Here is a 25,317-nt window from a genome sequence, read left to right as displayed (position 1 = left end):
CATTGACTGTGTTTGACAGAGGAGTTCCCTGCAGGTATCATTGCTGCATCTCCATCTGTATTGATTATCCCACCTTTAAAGAAGCCATTTTAATCAGTTCAGTGGTGGTTCTACATATGAACTAGCTCATGCTTCAGTCTCCTGCATAACTATATTTTATAAGAGCATTTCCTAGAGAAAATGAGGTCATGTGGCCATGCTGTGTCCTTTCTTTTCTGAATAGCTTCCAAACTTGTTGACTAGCTTCAGTAAAGTTTTCCTGTGAGATGATAGACTGAAGATACAAAGCTCTTAAAAGTATAATGAAAATTTTGCAGGATGGAGGACAGGTATTTCTGTAAGAAGCAGATTCATGTTATAGCTGAACTGAATTAACAGCTTGCCTTGAGGTCTCCCTCTCTCCCTCCTTCCTATTTTCCTTTGCTGTTTCCCTCATTTCCCCCTTCCTCCTCCTCTACTTCCACCTACACAGTTCCCTTACATATTCCCCACTTACAGGAGATTTCACAGTGACCTGATACAGTTCATGAACCATTAAAATACAAAAATGTATTTATTATATCAAATATATTTAATAGTATATAAAATATTAAGAAATAATATTATAAATATACTTTTTGTTGTTTTAATGAACCTGCCTTCTATGTGATTCAGGTCCTAGAGTTAGCTCTGTCCCAGGTATCTGGCAGAATCAAAAAGTGGGGAGGAGGATATGCGTGAGGGATGTAGGGCTTCCCCCTATCAGCAGGAGGGAGTTCCTAATTAGACTCAGACTCAGACTCAAGCTTCAACCTTTATGTCCTCACTCAGCTGCAGCATGAACATACCACTGTGTAGAGGAAAAGAGAGTTAATGTTATACTGAAACTTCTTCAGTGGCAGGAAAAGGGTCAGTCAGAACTTCTACTTTCTTAGACATCCAAATCAATCATCCTTCAGATATTAATCTAGGTTTTATCATGAAGTTCCATCACCAACTAAACTAATTTTCATTTTAGTATCTCTTTATTGTTCCATTTTCTCCTTAGTGTGATAATCTTGCAGTCTCAACCCCACTGATGAACAGTTTCTTCAAAGTACCCTTGCTCTATGAATAATAAAGCACCCAGACCTCTCTCAGGGATTTCTCATGTTGATGGATCAGTACCTGCCCTTAGTTTTTAACCACACACACACACACACAAAAGAAATATATCAATTTCAAGGCTTTTTGATGCATTTTTCAAATGTGTGCCTTGAAAGTATAAAGATGACTGCTTAGTAGTTTCAGCTCATATTAGTGTGATGAAACTGTGCTTTTAATGAGCAGCTGTTTATTTTTGCTCTGTCTGCCTTATAGTCAGAAGTGAGGTGCAAGGATGAAAAATGTTACAAAGATGTCATTCTGACTCTCAAGACAACCTGAGGGGCCCCTTCAGAACTCCCTTAGAACCCACTTAGATTCTTTTTCATCAGCAAAATGTTCGCTGAAGCTTTATCCATCAAAGATAAAGTTTGAACTGTGAGCTGAAGTTGAAAAATAAAATCAGGAGTGGTATGATTCAGTACTAGCACTACTGATGATACAGTTGACCTGCCCTCCTCCAAAAAGCCAGTTGAGTATGCTCTTCATTAAAGTGTGTATATTTATCCTGTTGTAGCTGAAAAGTCAGTGAAGCACTGGGATTTTGGCAATCCTGAATGTACTGTAATTGAGTTCGATGATGGGTAATGAATTCCATGCAAAGAAAGGGCAATTACTAAGAGAGATTCAGTGGCTTCCAAATACGTACCCATTAAAGCTACTCTCTTCAGATGATTGTCTAGAGAAGCTTATGTGTCTCCTTCATGTAGACTTATAGGAAAAAGAAATTAAATTAATGGTGTCAGACAATTACTGGCCAGATTTTGTAAGTTTCTTGCTAATTTTGTTCTTTTTGCAGACATAATGTCATTGAATTTGTTCTTTCGCCTTGTTGCCAGGATAGAGTAAGATTTTATCACCTAGCATTCTCATTAATTTTTACTGTTTACCCCTTGCACTGTTATGAGTGTTACTGCACAGTTTATAGCATTAACAGCATAATGTTTGTCCCTGCCACAAAACATTAGCTTTCCACATAAGCTGAAAGATGGCGTATGAACAACAGGCTGGCAGAAATTACCAAGGAAATAATGTGTCTAGTATTACCAGCGGGCCTGATAGGTTCTTCACCCCTATATGCAGAGGGTTAACAGAGTTGTAAGGAAAGTTTAGATAGAAAATGGTTTTGAGGATATTTATGAGAAAGTTCTTTGAAGAAGATAAAGTAATTTATATGTTTAGAAGCAGTTAATGGAAGCAGTAATGCAAAATTCATTGAGCTGATCCTAAAACCTTCAGGGCTGGTAGCCAGCTGTGAATGAATGCCCTCATAGAATTTAAGAACTGTGGATATAAATTGTTCTTCCTTTTTAAACGAATATTTAGAAAACTACTTTTTACAGGTTATGGGTTTAAAAGAAACAAAACCTTTTGCTGATGAGGTTTTAGAAATGATCCTAGTGTTTTTGTGATCTTTACTTTACATCTTTTCTCACTATCCTGAGGAAATAGCAATGGAAGTTTCTGTAAAAATATTTTTTTGTGTGTTTGCAAAGTCTGCCATCTTTTTTGAGATGTTGATGTATTATCTGATAGAAGGAAAATAAGTAAAAAAATCACTTTAAAGAGCAACATGAAAAAGGCTGAGCAAGCTATATGCCACCTGAATGGTTTTTTTACTGCCTGTTAATTACAGATGGAATTAATAGAAATGACAGTTCAAGTTTTAATTCTAAACGTGTCTTTCATACATGTCACTTCATTTTCAGTGTCTTGCTCAGGTCTGAGTTGCATTGAACTCACTTAAATATACTTATTAGAGTTTAGATTTTTAATTTGATAAGGAAGAAATAGCTGTATAGGCATTCTGTACTCAAAGAGCAGAGAATTAGGATACTGTGCCAAGTAAGGCGAGGCTACTGAATGCATTTCATGAGTGCAGTGAAACAACAACATTCAGTGCTGAAGCAGTTAACAGTATTGGCACTTAGGACTTTATAATTAGGCATTGAAGATAAAAGGGATGTTGCCAAGGCTAGTAGGCCTAAAATTAACCAACCAGCTGTGTTTTAGTTTTACCACATACGAACGTGACGCAGGTGCATGCTATACTGTCTTTCAACTCTTTCTCCACAGCCCACTATGCTTTCTATTAGAATCTTGCTCTTTTACTATTTCTGGAAGCAGAATTCTTGTTATTATGGAAAAAAAGAGGAGATAGTAGATAAACAGATGAAAAATGGCACAAGCCCCAGGAAGGCACAGTAAGCATCGCTGCACAGACAGTATGGAGGGAGATGCAATGGAAAGCTGTTTCCTCTCTTCTGCTGAAGCTGCTTAGAAACCTAACGTTGTTTGTACCTGTTATCGAATTATTCATAAATGGAAAATGTATAAGCAGCTGCAGAACCAGGACTCCTTTCTTCTCCTTTCTGCTTAAATAGCTTTGGTGTCATTAGCACTGGCTTTCTTTTGTGTATTCTCACTTGCTCTTTCTCTCCTGCTCTTTGGACAAGTAGATCTTCCATTCCCTTGAGTGCAGGAGGCCAGCATCACTGGAAGGATGGAATAGATTTTCAGTCAAGGATTTAATTACAGCTGTGTGGGATGAAAATAATTGAGATCTCAGCCCCCCTTCATTGTTTTGGTTTTTTTTTTTTTAGTTACGTGTTTGTTTTGGTTTGTGTTTTTTTTGTTGTTTTTTTTTTCCTGAGGACTTCTCATCTCCTTTTATGGGCTATTGTGCAACAGCTGTAGAGTATTAACTATGCTTATGAATTAATTTAACTGCTGATGTGGTGACTGAAAGTTTAGCTGTACTCAGAATCATATTATCTCACAATCATAGCGGTACTTCAATGCTTGTTTCTATTTGACTTCCCTGAACACATGCACAAAACCCAGCTACTGATTTCAGTTTTCTCTGGGATTAAATTAAACTTGAGTAATTCAGAATTGTCCTCTGAAATTTAGGAGGTTGAAGTCAACCAACTTCCATCTCAGCTCAAGTCTGTCGCCTTAGCACACCTGACAATAGTAGTTACCAGTCAGTTTTCTGCTACTGCAGCTGCTGTAAAGAGAAGGGAAATTGGGTCATGAAGCCTCAGGTGGGCTCCTTCCCAGGGGACCAAGTGAGCTGTTTTGAGAAGAGATTCTTGACAGCTCCCAGGCTGGGACAGGACTCAGTGGAGCTGCAGGATCCTCAGCCAGGTTCTGGAAGAGCCTTGGGGAGGGCAGAGGGTTTTCTGAAGATTGCTGCTCTTCACAAAGATGTGGAGTGATGGAGGAGTAAGGATGCGTCTGCAGGGCCATCGGCTGTGGAGGGGAGTGGTTTCTAAACAAGTTTTATTTCTCTGATCTAGTTACTTGGAGAGTCTTCTGTTTGAAAAGGTGAGTGTTCAGATTTTTATTCTAATCAAATTTGGCCTTTTTTTTGTTTTTTTAGAGTTTTAAAAAGCCTATTGGTCTCTTAGAGAAGATTGCTCTAGAAGGAACTCTATGTGAATCCACTCATGGCATGGCTGACGTAGGGTCTGAAAACAAAAAGGAAAGAAGCTCATGCCTCATTTAAAGCAAAATAAAAAAAATTTTTTTTTGTTTTTTTTTCCATTAGAAATAAAAAGTTCTCTGAGGTGAATGTAGCCATTACTCTAAAAGCCAGGGTTTGTAAATAAAACAGAAGTCTTAGCCCTCTCACCTTAGAGAAATTAGGATCTAAGAGGTGCTGAAGTTAAAGCAAGTTGTGCTTTACTGTCTCTGGACAATAGAGAGAGGTTCTCTTCATGGTGGAGAGGCAGCTGTGTTTCTCTGCTTACATGTTAATTCTTTTCCTTCTGCTTGGCTTTGGCTTAACCAGTGTTACAGAAACTGAGAAAGCTGGAGTTCCAGCTGTTTGAACTTTCCAGAGCTTGTTACCTTTTTTGGTTATGTTCTTATTTCCAGTGTTCTTCACTGTTCTTATTTCCACTACTGTAAGGCCACTTTTATGCTATTACTTTTTGTGCACATGACCCTATTTAGGTTGAGTGGGGCTATGTCAAAATCTAATCAAAAAGAATTCTACTAAGCAGGCAAAGTTTTTGGAATTCTTAGTATTAATCCTCACTGAACTGTAATCTGCTGTTTGGGTAAACAGAGTAAAATAGTCCATTCTTCCCATTATGAATATGACAGGTTGTGTCCCAAACAGCCTTTACTCTCCTGTATTGTAGGAATGAGAGGCTTTTCTTTAAACACTATGAGAGCACAGCTGGGGAAACTGTTCTGGTCATGAAGTGGTATAATTCACCAAGCTTGCCTTTGTTCTGAATTGTCTTTCTTGCTTTGGGAAAAGTGATACAATCTGAGCAGTCTCTCAAGCACACAGATGCAAACGATAGTAACAGAATCACCTTTTTTCAGTAAGTTTGGGCGGGCTTTGAAGATGAATTCCTAATCAGCTGCAGGTGAAAGCATCCAATGCTCGTGTGTGCTTTGTCTTTGGCTCTTAATATAGATCAGCTGTTTTGTGTCTGTTTCCCTGCCAGTATTGAGGGTAAGTATACATTTGCCAAGACTAAAAGCCTCTTGCAACTGAGTCCCTGTCTTTGTCTCATACATATCTGGTAGAATTTTCAATAGCATAAAGCGAAGTTAGGCGTAGAAGTCCCACAGGTGCCCAAATTTTTAAGGGTTGCATCCTTACAAGGATGGCACGCTGCTGGCCTGTTGTAAACCTTACCTTACCACACCACACCTTGTATGAGACATTTGTAGAGGTTTTCTGGAAACAACTCTGCATTTTTAAAAGTAAATATTTAAGACTTATGTTGAACTTAGGATTTCCTCCTCAGAACTAGCCTCCAGCAGGTAAGTGCATTGGTCTGGAAGTGGGGCCTGACAAAGAATAAAAATAGAGAATTATTTTAAACCCACACTCTTGTACATTGACAGCAAGGTTAAAGTTCTTCACAATCTCCCCTTCGTTCCCCCTCCTAATAATAACTGTATTGATCTAATAATTGTAACACTCACACCTGATAGAATTTCATTTTAGGTTTGCTTTTGGACAGTTGCATATTACCAAGCAAATATTTTCAGGCACGAAGTGAATTCCTTTTTTCTTTTCGTTTTCTTTGGGTCTGTTTTTTTTTTTTTTTTATTTCTTCTCCATCTTGCACATTAACTTGACAAATACTATAGCTGACAGAACTGGAAAACATTCCAAAGCATTTTGTCATGCTGCTAGTTTTCTCGTGGTCTCTTACAGCTCATCTTTGCTTCTTTGCTTTCAGCACCACACAAAAAAATTGAAGTATGAAATTTTCATATGAAGAAATGTATGACATTATCCAGGGGACCATGGCCAACCATCCAACTTAATATATGGCACTTTCAAATCATACATGAAAAAAAAAAACAACCAACAACCTACAGAGCATTCTGAAACTGCATGCTGTTTTATGCCATTTCCAATTTCAATTTCTTGGATGTCTGTTTTATCACAGACTGTATTTGGGTTTTGGGATTTGTTATTTAATCATGAGTAACAGCGAGCTAAATAAATGCATTGTTGACTGTAGAAATTAAATCAGGGAGATATCAGTTCTCAGCAACTCCTTAGTCCTTCAGTGTGATATTGATGAAAGCAGTTGCTGTAGTTTGGTTTTGTGTGTGTTGCAACGTGCTATTGTGGTTACTATCAGTATCAGAAAGAAATTGTTTAAGCAACTTCAGAAACCCAAGAAAATGCAGGTGCAGAATAACTACCAGAACTGAAAATCAGTCACTGTGCTGGAAAAAAAGTGCCACTATTGCATAAATTAATTTCTAATTATTAGGTCTTGGTTTTCTATTAGGTCTTGGTCTTCCATTGAGGTAGCCTGTGTACAAAAGCACATGAAAATAATGTAGATATTTTTATGAAAAGAACAGTAATGAAATTGAAGTTCATATTTTCATGTTTTTCTGTTTGTATAAACATTATTGTGAACATGGTGCAAGTGAAGTTTTAAGGGGGAAAAATACAGAAATTTTAGCACACTGCTTTTTGGCCTGCTAGTTTTAACTAGGTTTTTGAGTTTGCATTCTTTTTTTTTTCCTCATATATTATTTCTGTGATGCAAGCAGAATATTTGAGTTTTTAAATAGTATCAATGTTTGTACTTATTGTGAGCATCCTGAATACCTGAATATCTTGACTAAAAACTCTGCACAAGTTTAGAATAAAAGCCTCTTTCAACAGTAATAATATAAAGGAACAATTGATATTTCAAGGAGACAGGAAAAACACAGGGATAGTCTCAATTCATTACTCTTACAATGAGTTTTCTGTAACAGTTTCAGCAGATTAGAGAACTGACCTTTATAGTGTTTTGCAATACTTTCAGCAAATGATTGCCCTGCAGCAGTGTTTATGAATTACAAGGTTGTAATATGAAAAATTAGAAAGGCTTTAATGAAAAATGAAGTAGCAAATATTTTTAGATTGGAATAAGCCCCCTTAATTCAGTCATTTAAGCATATGTGTATCTTTAAATTGCAGAATATATGGAAACAGGAAATGCAAGTATTTCAGAGGAACGCCCACTGGAATGCGCAGAACGTCAGTCTTGCATTTTGTCCCCAGAAGTTCCTCCATCTCCAAAGGCTAAAAGTAAATACATGTACTCTGTGAATGCAAAAGTTGTACCGAACTTCTCTTTAGTATTAAAATTATATAACTAAAACATTGATACAGACATACAAAATGAAAAAAATAAGAAAGTTACTGATATCAAGGAGCTTTTTTCTAGCATCAGTTAGCTATCTTGACTACATACACTGTAATCAATGTCATATAGAAGAGCAAGGAATTGTATTCTCAGAAAGGACAAGTCACTGATGAATGTGTTGCATTATTTGATCTTAAATCTTTTTAATTTATCTGATGTTACACATTTCATACTCAAGTAAAACAAAAATGCTAAATATTTCGAAGTACTCTGCAGGCATTGTTCACATTTGGGTTAAAAATGGAATTTACTTCATCTTTCCCAGTGAGTACATCTTCCAGTGATGTTACATTTGGAAGCCTCTTTCAAAGATCACACATGTACTGTTCTTCCATTCATCTTCTCACACAGCTTTTGTTCACTGTGGTGATCACTGTTGTCTGCATGTGCTTTCATTTTATGTTCTGATTCACCATTTACACACACATCCACTAAAATAGGGCATTTTTTGAGTGTACTGTCATACTGCTCTTTCATGAAAATCATCCTCTTATAGAACCAAATCTGACTTCTGTCCTCAATAATCATCCAGAGTGAATGTAATTGACTGCTGGCAAATAACTAAGCCTCTTTTTGTTGTGTGAGTTGTGGTGGTGTTTTGTTTCTAGATTCTTCTTATTATTTTTTTTTAAACATGTTTGCAGGGAGAGTTTTCATTCATGAGAAAGCTAAGCTTCCTGCTGCATGCCAGATTATGATCTTCATGGTGATAGTGAACAAATGCTATAGTTCCAATCATATTTCCCATTGGGGTACTTAACAGATATGTGGTATGTGAAGATAAATAGTTCCTTTGAGATTAGTTCAACTGCCATATGCAATAGGAGTGTTTGTCCTGAAATTAAGTAGTAAATATTTTTAAAATATGTTTTACTTCTTAATGATAAGGTCATGATCTCACATTCCTTATGTCCACTTCCAAATTATAAATAATGTAAAATGTGCTAGCTGGGTTTTGCTTGTCTATTGTGTAATCTGATACTAAAAGAAAGAAATTCTACTTGATTGTGTTTCCCATCCATCTGTCTGCCATTCTCTTACAATCTAATTTCAAATAATTTAAACCAAATTTGGAAGAGGAATGGCAGTATCAATTACTTTCTGTGACTTTTGTGAAAGTAGGTAGCTAGATAGAGGAGAGAGACCTTAATAAGTACCTACACTGAAAGAAATAGGCAAAATGTGTCTATTATCCATTCATTCTGGCAGCAATCAGCCAGTCGGTTAGTGCACTCTCACTCACAGGTCAGTCCAGTTTTGTCACACAGAATTCATTCTTGCCCAGTAAGAAGTACTGCAGGCCATATGTAGGAAAACATGAGACTGGGAACATGAACATAATTCTGTAGGAAGCAGTAGTTCTGTTTCTGTATAGGGTACTATATCATGATTTTAGAGCAGATTTTAATATTTAGGTATTTTACTTTCAATTTTTAGTTATTATAATATTAATCTGGATTAATTTCAATTTTCTAATTAGAAAGCAGACTATAAATAAACCTGATTATATTTTTGCTGAATGTACTTGTTTTGTGTGAAGTTACCGTTGAATAAGAGTAATGAGTTTTGAATGCAAAATTTCTGTTAATTAGATATTAAAAGGCAATTAAATACTTTTAATTAACAACTGTTCTTGGCTCAGAAAATTTCAGTAATAAGTGGCCATTTGTGTAATTTTAAAAATATTTTTCGAGTATTTTTGTTTACTAAGCATAACAAACAGTAACTATGAAGAAAAACAAAAAAAAAAGCTCTAGACCAACCAGATACAGTCTTATCAGAGGATTCTTTAGTTATGTGAATATACTTGTCTGTTTTATGTATGCTGAGCTTAATATGCTCACTCTCTTTTTTCTTTTCAGCATTTTATTTCCAAAGATGGAGTAACATGGAACTATCTGTATTTTATCAATTCTAAGCACTGTAGTTTCCAACAGTATGAGTCAAGAGAAGGGGTTTCCTATTTGCTCCTGGAAAAACTTGGTTTTCACTTGTGTAACATGTGTAACACACATGCAGTAGATAATCAGAACGTAACGCAATTCATAATGAGTAGCTTTTTAGTCTGTGGAGGTCTTGCTGCTGACGGTGGACTATTTGCAGAATAGTTAGCACTCAATGTGATTCTAGTACTTACTACTACTACTGTTTCTAATAGTTGCCCTCAGTTAGTGTAGACATATAGAGCCCATTGCCTTACTATTCTTTTAGATTTCCTAACTAAAGATATTGGATAAATTAAGGAGAAACTGTGAAACACAATGCAGAATGCACCAAACATAGGTTTCTGGTAGGCTACTGCAGGGAGACATGTTTTAAACGTGTAGGTTTGCCCAGTATAGCCTTCCAAGATTCCATTTAATCCTAGGAAAGTGAGCAGGACTTGTTTATAAAGCATAGCTACTTGGATGGGACAGATGTGCATTCTTAGAAACTGAGTTCCAACCTAGTCACAGTTTATGGAACCTATGTAGCGTATTAATTGATTACAGCATCAAAGGTGAACCTGATGCAGAGTATGGGACATTGATTTTCTATGAAAATCAATTTTTTTGTAGAAACTTTCGATTCCTGGATTAATTTTACATTCTTGGATAGTTGCTATTTCTAGCCAATTTTCAGAATTAGAAAACAGAGAAAGGGTAAGTATATATTGTAATTCATCCTAATTAAATGCAAGGTATAGGGCAATGCAGAAGTATGTAGATTGCCTCTAGCAAATTCCAACTCTGGAGCGAGATGCCGTTATTTTTGAGAGGAGAATTGTGCATGAAGATTATTGTCTAGAAGATAAGGCATGGAAATAACAGATACTCAATAAATTTAAGGAATATGTATTTCCGTTTTAGGCATAAATTACACCTGGTATTCTAATTACTGACTAATGGTGTGTCTGTTTTTAAAGGTGAAGCTGTGACTGGAGAATTATCAAAGCTCTTAGATGAAATCAAATTGTGCCAAGAAAAGGAATACTCTTTTGAAGATCTGTCTCATACAATATCAGACCATTATCTGGATAATTTTAGTAAAGTATCAGAGGAAGAACTTATGACCAGTGGAAGCCAAACCAAGCTTAATGTAGTAAGTAAGATTGGATACAAAGACAATATATTCAGTTACATCTGCTTTATTTATGGCGCAGTCAAGAAAAAAATAGTACAAGAGCGAGAATAGTACAAGGTTAACATTATAATAGAAAAAATAATATAGCATGTGCTTCTTACAGATTTAGACTGTAATGTTCCCCTTATTTTACAAAGATATTGCTTACCACACCTCAGAATGTCTTTTTATGACACCACTAATATGACTAATCATTTGTGTTACTTGTTTCGAGCATGGGGAGGACATGGAAGGGTGTTTTTTGAAAAATGAATGGAAATCAGTATGCTAAATACTGTATTGAATACTAAATGTTTGCAGAATCTGATCAGATGTGCCCCCCGAAAGAAGCAGCTTAGCATCTTCAGTTGTTATTCTTATATATTTTGTTACTATATAGGTTTCTCAGTAGTCTAATGGTATTGAAGACTGAGTCTCTAATACTGAAAATTGTTGTGGTTGTGATACTTCAGTGATTTTCAAATACAATGAATAAAGTGCTCTGGGATGCATTTTTTTCTTACTGTAACAAGCCTTTTTTGTTTTTTTTAATTGAATTCTCTTCCTCAATAAGAAAATGGGATTGCCCAGGAAATAAAGGAAAGAACAGAGGAAGAATGCTAAGCATTAAATTTCAATTAGTGTTGTTTGTAAATTAAGAAAAATTATGCTCTCCTATGTGAGGAAAACCATAGCGAGTTATGGACTTCATGTTTTGGAGCATTTATTACAGTATATGTAGAAAAAATGAGATTTACGGAGGTGGTTAGCTGCCCTGAGAGGCAGTAGGTACTTTTGTGAAGCCCTTCTAGATGTTCGAATGTTTAGATACATAACTCATATTGAACTCAGTTTGAACAAGGTACTAATCCCATTTAAACATCTTAGACACTCTTCTAGCGTCTCTCTGAATTTAGGTGCTAGCTGCTATTTAAATCTGCTCAGCTGCTGTTTTGCAGAAAATGTATTCCATATAAATCTGTCTACTCTGACTGAAATTTTTACAGACCTAAATGAAATACAATGTGAATAGAAAGTATTCAGACACTAAATCTGTAATTTATGTGCAGCAGGGATATACAAAGGTAAATTAGGCAATACATTTTTTTGAGATTTCATCTATTTTATATTGAAATAGATGTGAAAACAAATCTTCAAAATTGGGGACTGTTTAAAGCATTTTATGGGCTCTCCTCCTAATGCATCCAGCTTTTCTTTCTAAGAAAACTGTAATCAGGATGATGGGTGCATACTCCCAACATGAAGTCAGGATGGAGGGCAGAACATATTTTCCCTTAGAGTAAACCCAGTTATACAGGCCTGTATGGAGAGGACTCTTTGCTGTCATGTGGGATTTTCCTGTTTGTTCTGAAGCATCCATTTAATTTTTAAATGTATTTTGGGTGACTCAGTCTGTTTAGTTGCCAGTTGGCTGCCTTGCATCAAAAAATGGAAGGCACAATGTCTTTTAATTTTGGGGAAGTGCTGCCTTCCCTTGGTATTTAGGCTCCCTGTGTAGTGCAGGGGTACTACAAAAACCTACATGCACTGTAAGGAGCCATGAAAGAGTAATTGGGAAGAAGCACTATGTTTAGCTCTAAAAATGGTTGCAAAGGTGAATGCTGCCAAACTACTCAGGGGCAGGACTAGCAAGCATGGTCGTGGAAGACGTATGACAGTATGGTGATAATACATAAATATTCATTTAAGTTTCTTCAATAAGAACGTGAAGATACAAAGAGAAAGAAGTGGAGATGTATATAGATGTGGGAAGTCAGAAATAGATTTCTTGAATATGTATTAAAGAAGAGAAAGATTCTTGCAGCTTATTCTGACTGTAGTTTTCTCCTCCATGGGAATCTTCTGTAAAAATCTCAGTAGGTAAAGTGGGTTTTTCTCTGATGTCTGCATTTGTTCAGCTTGCATTTGTTTCTGCTGCACGTGCCAAGACCCTATGGGAGGGGCAGCACAGCATTGTGGTAGTGCTGGAGCACAGACTCTTTTTGCCTGCAGGACCAATTGTTGCCTTTCTCTGTTACCAGCTCCAACAAAGGGCTGAGAACTGCACCTGGTGTGCCTTCATGAGCGAGCAGTTACTTCAGGTTCAAATCAGCAGTTTTTCCCCAACTTTCATTGCTGGCTGTGCCAGCATCTGCTCTGAAAAGGTGTAGAAATCAAGTCCCTGCTGATAATGTGTTAATGATACCATGTCCTGAACAGATGTTGGTTCCAGAGATGATGACTGGTGCGTGCAGGCTTTTCAACTTCTTGTAGTCCAGTGGTCTGAAGAGGTTCCAAACCCCAAGCCATAACACTTCATGACCTTAGGGAGATTCTGCAAAGGAACTGGCTGCTAGGAGACATATGTATTTTTTGCATCATGCTATTGTTCAGAGAAGTAGGAGGCCAAGACTGTGGAATTTTTGATCAGAACAGAAACTTGGGGAGTTGGAGCAATGAGCATCAGGAGCCACCTCCTGAGCGTAACACGGGCTTGGGAAAGAGAAGGCATCAGGAAGAAGAGTGTATTTTAAAGCATTTTTTTTTTTTTAGCTCTTTTTGGCACTTCTGAAAGGGTCAAAAAAACCTGTGCTACTGCTCTGGCTAAATAAGATTTATGTCTGTTTAGGACTGTGGAAAGTGGCGTCTGTCTATCCACGATCCATAGCCTGGAATTCTCTCCCGAATCTCAAGTGCCAAACTCTTTTGTTTGAAAGAGCAGGGCTCACTGTTTTTGTTTAGTGTAAGGGTAGTGGGGATGCCTGCTTTTTAATGCAATAACTTGACAGTAAGAGGCTTCATCTGGAAGAGTGGCATTCAGTTCTTTCCATGACGTAAGAGTGAGCTTTAACATTGGTTTTATAGTCTCCCAAATAAAGTACTGATTATCAGGCTATGATCCCATCTAGTATTCTTTCTGAACTGTATAACCATTGGAAAAAGTACCAGTGCAATCCAGAGAGCAGGACTTTGGATGCCTTATACACAGGCAAAGTCTTTACCTTTTCTGGTCTCAGGTGTCTTGCACTGCTCAGTGATACAGCACTTGTAGAATACTACCTTTTCTTTTGAAGAAGCTGTAGTTGGAAGTCTTTAGGTCAAGGACAGAATTGAATCCATTCTTCTGTTTGCTGTGTTATTGGAAAATTAGTTATCCAACCACACAGCAAGTTGTTCTGGAATGATTGGAGTAAGGGACTACTTCTTTTCATCAAAATTTGCGTTGAAAACATTACACGTTTTTATTACTTTATATGTTTCTATTGACCAGGCGTCTGATGTGTGATATAAGGCATTAAAACTTTAGAGATTTATGTGCTCACAGTATTTTAAAGGCAAATAGGAAGCAGAGTTTGCACAGCTCTGAGGTTAGGTGAAAAATTAAAAAATTTAAAACAACTTTGGGTTTAGTCTCCTGAGTTCCAAATTACTAGTCAGATCTGACTCCTAAGTTTCCTTAGGACATGGAAGAACTGAATAGGAAAAGTGAAAGTCAGGATCTTATGAACTGGAAGGCGTGAACATCTGGCAGAGGGAGATTGCAATGGAGTGGTAAGTAAAAGTAAGGAGAGTAACAGGAGACACCACAGTGAAGACATGAATAGAAACAAATCTGGAGATGAAAAAAAAGTCCCCAGAGGACACTTGATTCCAAAAATTGAAGGAAAAATGTGAAAACGTTGGGGTTCTGGAAAAGAAGATTGTGTTAGCTTCCTAAATGGGGAAAATGTTTAATGAAGAGGGAGAAAACTGTGAATGCTTGTTTGCTGAATAGCACAAAGTTAGATGAGAGTAAGTTAATGTTATCTTTTATTTGAAGAGTACATTATAAAGAATAAACTAAAGGAAGTCAAAGCTGCACTGGAAACTTCATAATTTCAGTATTTTCTTTCTCAACTCTGGCTGTGTTTAAATGTACTTCTGATGTGCTGTCATGGAAAATATAAATTCCATGTTTACTAGTGTATTTACTAGTCATTAAACATACCAGGCAACAACTCCCTGTTCATTGTCTCCATGAAATTAAAGGTCAGATTGAACATAGTTTTGTGATTCTGCTTCAGAGAGAGCTCAAAAAGCCTATGTACACCTAGTCATCATTTTAGTTGGAATTCCTAGTTTTTCTCAAAGATGTGCAGACTGGGTGGGGTTTGATAGTGGCTTTGGAGATTTTTTTACTCCCAGTTCCTGTCTCTGTTTTTCCTATTTCGGTCATTGTGACTTGAATATACTCTTTAGTCCCCCTATGAATGCAAAGACATGGAAAGCCCTGACAGTTGCTGCGCAGGCAAGCTGGGAAAGCTTTATACTTGTGTATTGCTCAGTGCTGACATGCTATAGTTGTTCTATGTTTGCTAAATACAAATTTTCCAGAAAAAACTAGAATTTGATTGTTCGGCAAGTCAGAAAAGGAGCTGTGCTTCAAAACACGTTCCAGAAGACATGAGTGGGAAAAAGATAATTAAGGTGTTTCCTTTTCAAGCCGACTTAAGTATGATTGCTAGCAAAATCAGTTTTGACAACAAATTATAGCAGTTTTAGTTTTTTAAAAAAAATTTAATTAAAAAAAATATTTATTTTCCAATAGATGGCAGTCTGGTTCAGTCATTTCAAGAACAAAAGCAGCCATCTTATATAAGGGTTTTCCAACTTTTTTTCATTTCTGTGTAAAAATCATGCATTTTAACACGGTTGATAGTACAAACCGCTTCAAAATGAACACCTGTAATTTCTCTAGGAGAAGAATTTATGGAACATCATGACATCCATTTAAACTACAAACTAAAACATCAGGGCTAAATTTAGAGGTGTATCATAGCAAAGAGGTTACACACCAAGTGTGTATTCAAACAATCTGTGTGAATTAAACAGCAAGCAAGAAAATTTAAATAGGTATAACTTGCAAAGCAGGGATCCGGAAAAATTAAGTATGTCAGAGAAAAGAACAGAAGAATGTCAAAGTGTATATTATGAGAATTCTGAGCTCCGGCAAGTAAATTGCTTTAAATTCCTCTGTCGTTGGAATACTAAGATCATTACCAGTTTCTTGTCAGGTGTGACGCTCCTGTGTATGTATTCATGTGAGAACAAATTATTCTAAATGTGATATTAAACAAAGAAATATGCTGTCTTTATTGCAATGTATTTGCAGATTGTGTATGTTAAAAAACAAACAAACAAACAAACAAACAAAAACCAGAAAAGAGAAGTAGAGGCTTTTTGTACTTGCAAGAAAAAAATCTTGTAGATACCGGAGAATATGTTACTTTTTATTTGCTTTGGACAGCCTCTGATTGCAAAGCAAAAAATAGGGTATTAAGAACTTCTGCACTTCCATATTTGTGTGTGTGTGTGTATATATATTTGCCAGATGTACATGTTGGATACAATAAATCTTAATCTTTTTCTTTCATAAACTTGATCTTTTATTTTCATAGTATTTTCTTAAAATTGACTCTTAAAAGAGCTTCATCTTACTTTGTGTTCAGAAATTTATTCCAGTCCTTACTTTGAAAACTATTGAGGTTTTTTCCATGCAGTAACCGTAACTATTCTCCGTATTTTTTAAGAAGTCTTGAGATTTTTTTTGAACTGAAACTAATTTTAAAATCTGTCACTTCAATAAAACTGAAGTTCCAAATTGAAGTATTTTCTTCAGAACAGTCCCTTTAATCTTGTGTAGTTGGTGGTTGCTTGCAATGTTTGCTTTTACATTTGTGCTGTTGTGTTCAGAAGCATAATACAGAAATTTATGTTATTGATTTGCAAGTGCAAATGCAATATCTTACTGTCTTTGGATTTGTGATGTGAGTTTAGATTAAAGAAACAGTTCCAGAATGTTTTTATGTTCTTAACAGCAGAGTATATGTTAAAGGATTTTACTTAATTACCTGGAATGAATACTGAGAAACTGAAGTTATAGGGTGCCCCTATTTTTTTTTTTTAAACTGAAGATAGTAAAAACATGTAGTGACTACACTACAGAGAGATTTCACAGAAGTGGCAGCAGTATATCTGATTAAATTTAATGTGGTTATATAATAGATAATAAAGGCTGGCAGCAGTAATTTAAATTTAAACATGGGGAAAGGTTCTGTGTAGTCTCAGGAAAAAGATTTGGATTTCATCACAGGCATATAAATGTCACTTTCTGCTCACTTCTGTCATCCAGAAAGGGAAGTTCATACTTGTGCACATTAAGAGAGAGTGGAAAAAAATGTAGTTAAAATTATAGTAGCATTGTTGAAAACAGTGATGTTACATATTCAAAGAGAAGTTTCACTTTTTACTCTCATGTCAGAATATCAAGAAGATGAAGCAATATAATGGCAATAAAAGTATGATTGTGTTTGGTTTATATCTAATGGGAGATTTGAAAGTGTAGAATTACATGGTTTTGAAAGAAGTTGGCGAAGAATAGATATATTGGAGGTTGATAAAATGCATGGTTGCTCAGAAGTCACTTATTCTGATTAATTTTTTTCTCTAAGGAAAAGAACAATTATTTTTGATAAAAAGCACACATAAAAAGCTTTATTTTACAAATAATAATCACTGAAGAATTTTGAGGTACACAATTTAGTAGCATTATTCAAGAACACTATTTTGGTTTTTACTTTTAATATAACATTTAAATAAATAATGGCTGGACGAAATATAATAGCTAAGAATAACCAAACATGCTGAAGTAAAATAATTACTGTCTTACTATCAGCGTGGTAGCCTTTAAAAATATCACACACTTGCATAGATGCATTATTGAGAGAGTGATACGAAATTTCACATGACGATGATGGGCAAACCAGAAGTATATACAATTGCTTCCTAATGAGGATACATTAAAAACACATTCAAGAACAATTTTGGTTACTTATTCATTAGAGAATAGTAAAATAATCAGACCTAATAGTTTGGGGCTCCATGGACAGAAGCAGAGAAGTTTTAATTATTTAATATAGTAATACTTGCTCAATTTAATAATAAAGCTTCACTGTATTTTGCAGGTATTTATGATGTGTTAAAAAAAGGGAAGAGAGTTGTACTGAGACAGTGTTTGCAATATTGTTGCTTTACTGAATTCCCTTTTTTATAATGGAGTTAAATAATTTCTGTACTGTCAAATTTTGACGTTGCAAGAATTTTGTATTAAGTTGCTCTTTTGCACCCAGTCCAGTAAAGAGTCTTATTTTGCAAGCATATACTGACTCTTATTTCTATAGGAAGTAAAGATATGAAAGCCATCTCTCCCAGGATATGTAAACCTTACTTTTTAAAATTCCCTTGTTGCAAAAGGTCTACCCACTCTCTGAAGATAAGATTATATAATTTCAAAAATTGTTTTTAAAAGCTACCACCCAACTAAAAGCCATCTGTTAGTCCCAATTTCTAATACACACAGTGGTATTTCCCGCTGAGAAGAACTGGTGTTGCTGTTTTTTTTTTCATTAGGTATTTATAATGTGGCATCCAGTATCAAACATGCACTTGGTCAATATAGAATGATATATTTTCTGAAAGCTACTTTACAAAATGGTTTCTAAATTCTATTTAAACATGAGGTGGTTCCTACAAAGAAGCAGAGGGGAACGTCCCAACTTGATACAAGATTTTGTCCCCTCTTTTCGGTAGGTTACCTAGCTGAGAGGACTTCAGAAGTTTTTAATGTACGCTTTCCTAATCTGTGTTCTATAGCTATTAAGAAAGATTATTTTCTGTATCTGTAGGTTATGTTATGCTTCAGCACAGTGTTATAAAAATTTCTGTGTTAGAGGGGTCCTGATAGTAGCTATGTGGCACTCTAAGCAGAATAATTTGCCCAGTATCATGCTTCACAGCCGAGTAAATTAGCCTGCAGCTCCCTGCTGCTGCGATTTCTGGTAGAAGGATTGCTAGACAATGCTCCAGTGTGCTGCAGAGACCTACCCTGTGAGAAAGTCAGCACTTTCCTCAGCATATAAAATCTCGAAACATGACAGCACTTAGTATAATTTAAACTACATGGAGTTAAGTATAACTAGGGGAAGGTGCTGGCCAAGCCACCAGTTAATCTAATCTGCACTAAAAAGTACCTACTCCTTTTTCCACTATAATGATTTTCTGGAATATTTAACCAGTCTGTGCAATTATGTATGTGTGTGGCAAATTCCTTGACTATCAGGTACTTGCAGGAAAACAGCTTACAGACAAATGCATCTCTCTGAATGCTGTTATGTGTTTAGCTTGCACTGGTGAATCGTAAATGAATCTAATCCTTTTGCTCCACTCTGTCACACTGTTTACCACCATGACCCTGTATTGCCAGGTTTTGCAGAACGTGTGCTGTATATACAGGCATTTTCTTTTATTTGCTTCCATTTATTCTTATATAGTAAAATCTGACAGAGTAGAAAAGAAAAAATACTTTGTGCACACCCATCCATAACTTGTAATACTTCAGGCTTGTTCTTTCTTAAAGCTTTCTTTTTCCTGAGTAAGTAATCTTTACATTTTCAAGTTTATTTTGTATGTAAATCTTGCCGTGCTGCCAACCACTTCTGCTTGCTCTGCTGCAGACTCTTTCATCTCAGCTAAATCTTGTACATAAGGATCTTGGATATGGGTGTAGAATTTTTTCCATATAAAGTAATTAAAATATAAGCTTTTCAGATCAAAGAGCTTGTTTGTCTTTATGGTTATAAAGCTGTGTGTAAATGTGGGGTGCTCCGGAAATGATGAGTAATATTTTGTCTACTCAAAAATTCTGTTGGATGGCTATGTTTTATTAAATTGACTACAGTAGTTTTTTGGGTTTTTTTTCACAAGGACATTTTTAGTTCAATACTGAGCACATATGTAATTTGAACACTAATCTCTGTTTCATTATATTTAGAGGAATAACAAAGAAATCTGCTAATCTCAATAGGATTAGCCAAGATCTGAGGACTCTCTCAGAACTGATCCTAAAATCAACTTCCCAATATGAAGTATATGTACTTTAATTAAGTATCTTTTTTGTGTGTGTTATTCAGTGATTTAGAGAACCTTCTTTTTCATCCATATTGTTTCCTTATTTTGTTGTTAACATCCCTGAAGCTGCCTGTGACATTGTGGACACTGTTGCCAGGCATGCACGGCAGAACACCTGTCTCTGCCTTTGATGCCCATCCTCCTGGGAGTATGCAGTAGTGTACAGCACAATGTCCATTTTTAAACTGCAGTCTCCAACTTCATTTGGGATCTTCCAAGAGAGTTTCAGTCACTTCTAGAGAACAGAATGAAGAGAAAATATCATGAGAGTTCCACCCAAACTGGTGACTTCGATATTAACATCAATTCTCTTGTTGTCATATTATAAAGCCAAATCATCAGGAAGACTGGTGAGTTTTTCTGTTACTAAGTTATCAGTCACCAGAGGTGCTTCCCTTGTGCCTTGACCCTTCCTAGAGGTCTGCCAAAAAAATTTGTCATGGACTCCTGCCCTGCATTTCCCTTGGATTTCTCCTCTCCTCAAACTGTTTGCTAGTGCTCCAGTCAGAATAAGAATTTCAACTTCTCCTTCACAAGAGAACAAAAAGTTCTTTTCATCCTCATCTTGCTTGGTTTTCTCAAAATACATTTTCTCCCTATTTGATGAGGGCATCACCAGTAGGGGTGCTGATACTCCAAAGGTGGGATCCAGCTGCCTTAACATTAAGTATGTTGTATCACTGTGGATGCAGGAGATGCCTTGCTGCATGGGGCTAACATGGGCTTAGTCATACCTTCAGGAGCAGTGATTAAGGGCCAACAGCTATCCTGCAGTTTCTAAAATGATGCTGGATGCCTGTGCTTGGCAGCTGAATCACTAGTAGTTGCCCTCAAGCATAGGCATCTAGTGCTGTTCTGATCAGTCAGCAGCCAAGACATCTACATGGGGCTGGCAGATGTGACAAAGGACTTGGAAAGTCACAGTGTTCTGGAGTGGCAGTTAAAAGCTAGGCAGGGTGCCCAAAGTTAGACACTGGACCTCAGCGCAGAGGCAACTTAATCAAGATCCAGTTACCCCTCTAGTAGATTGGGAGTTTTAACATTAGGGATTGAGAATTGTTTGTGGTCTTTAGTAATCTTTTTGATTTATCACATTTGAGCAATAGAGTATGTAACAATGTGTGAGGTCTAGAAGGAATATGATGGAATTCACCAATGTTTTTGTATGGTTAGATTTTAATTTCTGAAAATGTATTTTTGCTCTCTTGCAAAATTAATTTTGATAGATTGCAAGAAGACTGAGCTTGAATATGTGGGAGATTTGTTTTTCACAGTCATATGTAGATATTTACCTGAGGGAAAAGATAACTGAGTTAATGAGGAAAGAAGGAGAAAGAATGCTTGAAAGTTTACTCTTTTCTATCCTGAAATCTAAACAAGGAATACATAATTCTAGAACTGTTTGGGTTTTGATATTTCTCCATGTTTAAGAGATAGAAATTTCTGCAAGATTTGTAGAACTCTATCACTGTTGTCAGCTGGTACCAATGCAGGTTTGATTGTGTTTTGCAATACATAGTGAGCTCAGAATAAATGAGTGTTCTACCTACATATCAGTTACAAACAGTAGAGGGAGAAAAAAATTAAATATTTTTGTGTATAGCTCAAGTCAACGCTGATTTCATGTCTACTCCACTAGTGTAAGAATAAAGTCATTAAGCTTGGAACTGATAGTAAAGCCTGATGATCACTATCTGACAGGAAACACATGAGAGGAGTAAAAACCATATGGGTGCCTCTCTTAGTTGTTTTCTGTAGTGAGGGGAACAACATCATTTTATTGCAATGGTATAAACAGGAGATATGAACCTCTACAAGATTCAATAAGGGGTGGAGATAAGAGTAAATATATGGTTTCAGTGTATTTTCTGTGATTCTTTTGAAGTTGAATAAGTAGGTACTCTTTTAGCAGCAGCAGTCTCAGTTTCCTTTCTTTGCCTCTTAGTAAGAGGTATACAAGTAATGCTAATGGTAAGTATTGTGTCATATTTCACAGGGAAAACTGACCACCCATAAGCTCATACAAAATAATGCTTTCTTTAAAAATTGTTCAGTAGCTGAGATTAGAACATTGGGTAACCACTTTGGACTAGTTGCTTAATTTCATTTTCATTCTATCCTAATAGCAACAAGCAGATCTATTTTATAATATACATATAAAAAAGATTCAGTATTTTTGTCCTTAAGTCTTGATATAGTTGACCACTCGTGACATGGAGTTTCATTGTATTCTGTTGACAGATCTTTTCAGTCCCTATGAATAAGTTCAGCAAGTAGAAAATGAATAGCAGCAAAATATATTGAAACAGATTCCTATACCTCTATAAAATACATGAGTAATTCAGAGTTAAGGGCAATTGCCTAATATAGAAAAGTTTGCCCATGGATATCAACAGTGTGCTGGAAATGCACCCATTAGCTTTTATATAACTTCACCATATGAAATCCTTCGCTTAGTTCATTGTTATAAGTTTTTAAATTGAGAATCAGAAACCAAATTTACTTAACCATGCAGGCATAGGTTTTTACACCAGTTTCTTTTCCAGAGAAATGTGAGAGTTGAACAAGTTACACAATTTTTGATAATCTTTTTTCATTTCTCTTCTCTTGGCATCTCTCCTCCCTAAACTTAATATAAATTTCAGTTTAGTGCCATGAGGGAAAATCTCAGAAGAGGCTCTTCAATTTTATTTGCTTCAGTGGTTATTTGAGATTAACCAGTTTCCATTAATAATACTGCAATTATTTCTGTTGATATTGGTGCTCTGCCCAATAGCTCTGAAATATGGACTGTTCACAGCCTACAGAGAAGCAGCTTCAGCACTGCCTGTCAAACTTAGACAAAAATCGTATTAAAACATAATTTTTTTTATTGCTATCCTGGTCTTTTAGTTTATTAATAGTTACTTACTTATGGGTATTGGAATATTTACTACCTTGCCCTTATCTCTGTCCAAAATGGTATTTCCTTTAAGGAATCTCAATAATTTTAACAGATCATGATCACTTATTGATACTTCATAAGAAATACAATGTTACACAATAGTTATAGATGAAAGCATGTTACTGACTGACTTGTTTATCTGTATTTTACAGAACCTTTGAGACAGTATATGATGGCTGGCTGAAGAAAGAATTTAAATATTATCTCTTCAGCTACTTAGAAGTGTGTCTGGAAAACAACATAAAGCTGTGCTTATGTTGCGGTGGATCTGTGCATTCTATGTTGAATCTACCACAGGCAAAAAGAACAGTACAGATGAACTAGCACAGGAAAAGCAGCTACTGTCCTAAATCTTCTGGTAGTACCAGTTATTGAGATGACTGCAGTGACGTCACTGGTTTAATTATATAAGACAGGAAAAAGCAGCAGCTTGCAGTATGTGAGTTTCGCACTGGTGGATTTTCCTACCAGCCATAGCAAAACCATTGCCTTCCTAGTGAGGATGATTTTGAATGCTGCTTCCACCTACTATGTAAATCAGGCTGCATCAAGAGCTGTTGTCCAGTTGATATTATTCTGCATCTCTTACGAGGAGTGGGTGTGTGTGGTCTGTGTGGTCCTTTTTTAATACCTCTAGAGGAACCTGAGCTTGTGCTACTGAGAACAAAAGGTAGATTACCCTTTGACTGATCTTTTCCAGTTAGGCCTTCAACTTCTATAACCTGTTAAGAGATTTCAAGTGTCAGCTATTCTACTGTGCTGTGTTTATATTATGTTTAGCATTTGGGTGACAATACGGCAAACCACTAGTAATTTGTTCCTGATGGATCTGTAGAGGTTCTACTGCAAATGTTCTTCAAGGCCATTTTGATTATCCACTCTTAACCAGCATTCATCTTCAGATGACTCACTCAGTGCTGTATATAGTTCTTTAGATTGGATTTGTCTGTTCAGGTATGATATAAGCCAACAGCAACTTAATGGAATAATAACTGCATTTTCAGTAAATGCTTTTACTGATAATAGGAATGCTAAATAAAAAACTGCACTGGAGAAGTTATAAAGTGGTGACTTCTGCCTACTCACTTACCACCTGATTTTCCCCCTACTTTAATTTCTCTTCCTTCTGCTCTATTTCATGACAAATAATGTAATTTCTATAGGTTTCATCATACTGCCACCTACTTATCCACCCTCTCTTTCACAACTTTATTAAAGGAAAAAATACATGTTTAACAGCTGATTTGCGTAGCAGTTACATTGCACTGAGTTTTTCAAATGTTATATGATAACATTCAGATAGTATAGGGCTGTTAAAGGCAGAGATACCTTCTGTAGTTATTCTGTAAGCAGTATTTTCTTTCTGAGACATTTAAACCAAAAGCAAATATGCTGAAGCTTTTAATTCTATTTAATATTTTTGAAATTATTAACACTTGATTTTGCTTTTCTGTGGGCTCCCATGCTTTTCATTATCAGTTTCTTCTTTTTCAACTAGTACGTGAGTTTTTCAGTGAATCATATTTTGGAATGAGTCATGTGCATATTGTTTCAGGGAGACACATAAGCCTGTCATTAACATGAGAAATCCTATTAACTTAATTGGAGCTATTTATATGCTTAAACTTCAAGATTAGGGAAAAAAAAAGTTAACAAATTCCTGCCTTTTTGCACCACCTATGTTTCTGTATACTCTTCCTACACACCAACTTAGGTCAAATCTACTATGCCTGTGGGATGGAAAGGCATCCCTAGAAACACATTCTGTAGCACAGAGTGTCCTTGCAGTCCATATGACTTGCTGGGTAGAATTGTCTTGAAGCTTTCTGCTTCATGTGCCAAGTTGTTTTTCTTGGTAAAGTGAAGCACTTGCAGTGCTTTGATACTAATCATTTAAAATTGATACTAAGTGTGCAATAGTCTGATTTGTTAATGTTAGGTACATGCTCAAAGTTAGACAAATGTTTAAAACGCAAGTTCACTTTATTTTACCTGATGTTAAGAGAGAGAAATTAATTTGGCAGTTCAATCCTGTTCCAAACACAGATACTAGAGTGGAGTAAGTTATGGAAGTGCCTGTATTTCCATGCATTAAAGAGAAGTAGTTTAATCCATAGATTAAACAAATACCTTGTAACGAATGCTTACTTTGAAACAGTTCAAACTAGTTTGAATGATATCCTAAGTGCTTTTTTGATTCAGGACAGTGCATATTGTAGCTTCAGGCAGCTAATACTTCACGCTGTTAATTTCACACTGAAAAATCACCGCAGTATTTGCTTCCCAAGATACTTAGAAATGAAAATTCTATAGGCTCCAACTACTTTATAATTCTTAAAAAATACTATAGTTAGATTATAACTACTAAAAGCTCTTAGTCATCCATTCTCTGCAATTTTTCAGTTTATTGAATCCTTGAATTTTTTGTCATTTGAAAATCTTCACCTGCGT

General features: G+C 36.0%; 1 protein-coding gene across 7 annotated transcripts in view; it reads left to right on the top strand.

Moving 5' to 3' along the window:
• ANKS1B (ankyrin repeat and sterile alpha motif domain containing 1B) overlaps positions 1-25,317 on the top strand; it is a 423,694-nt gene that overhangs the window by 71,916 nt on the left and 326,461 nt on the right. For 6 of the 7 annotated variants that reach the window (XM_027679966.1, XM_027679964.1, XM_027679965.1 and 3 more), the window contains 2 exons: positions 7,586-7,696; positions 10,720-10,895. In XM_027679966.1, the coding sequence (XP_027535767.1) occupies positions 7,586-7,696; positions 10,720-10,895 (287 nt within the window). Of the gene's footprint in view, positions 1-7,585; positions 7,697-10,719; positions 10,896-12,709; positions 12,798-25,317 lie in introns of those variants that run through there. The other variant, XM_027679969.1, reaches the window with a different exon arrangement.

Source organism: Neopelma chrysocephalum, unplaced genomic scaffold (assembly GCF_003984885.1).
Source record: "Neopelma chrysocephalum unplaced genomic scaffold, ASM398488v2 Primary Assembly neopelma1_59, whole genome shotgun sequence".
NCBI classification, from domain to species: domain Eukaryota; kingdom Metazoa; phylum Chordata; class Aves; order Passeriformes; family Pipridae; genus Neopelma; species Neopelma chrysocephalum.
The sequence above is the reverse complement of the archived record's forward strand: the minus strand, read 5'-3'. Positions and strand labels throughout refer to the sequence as shown.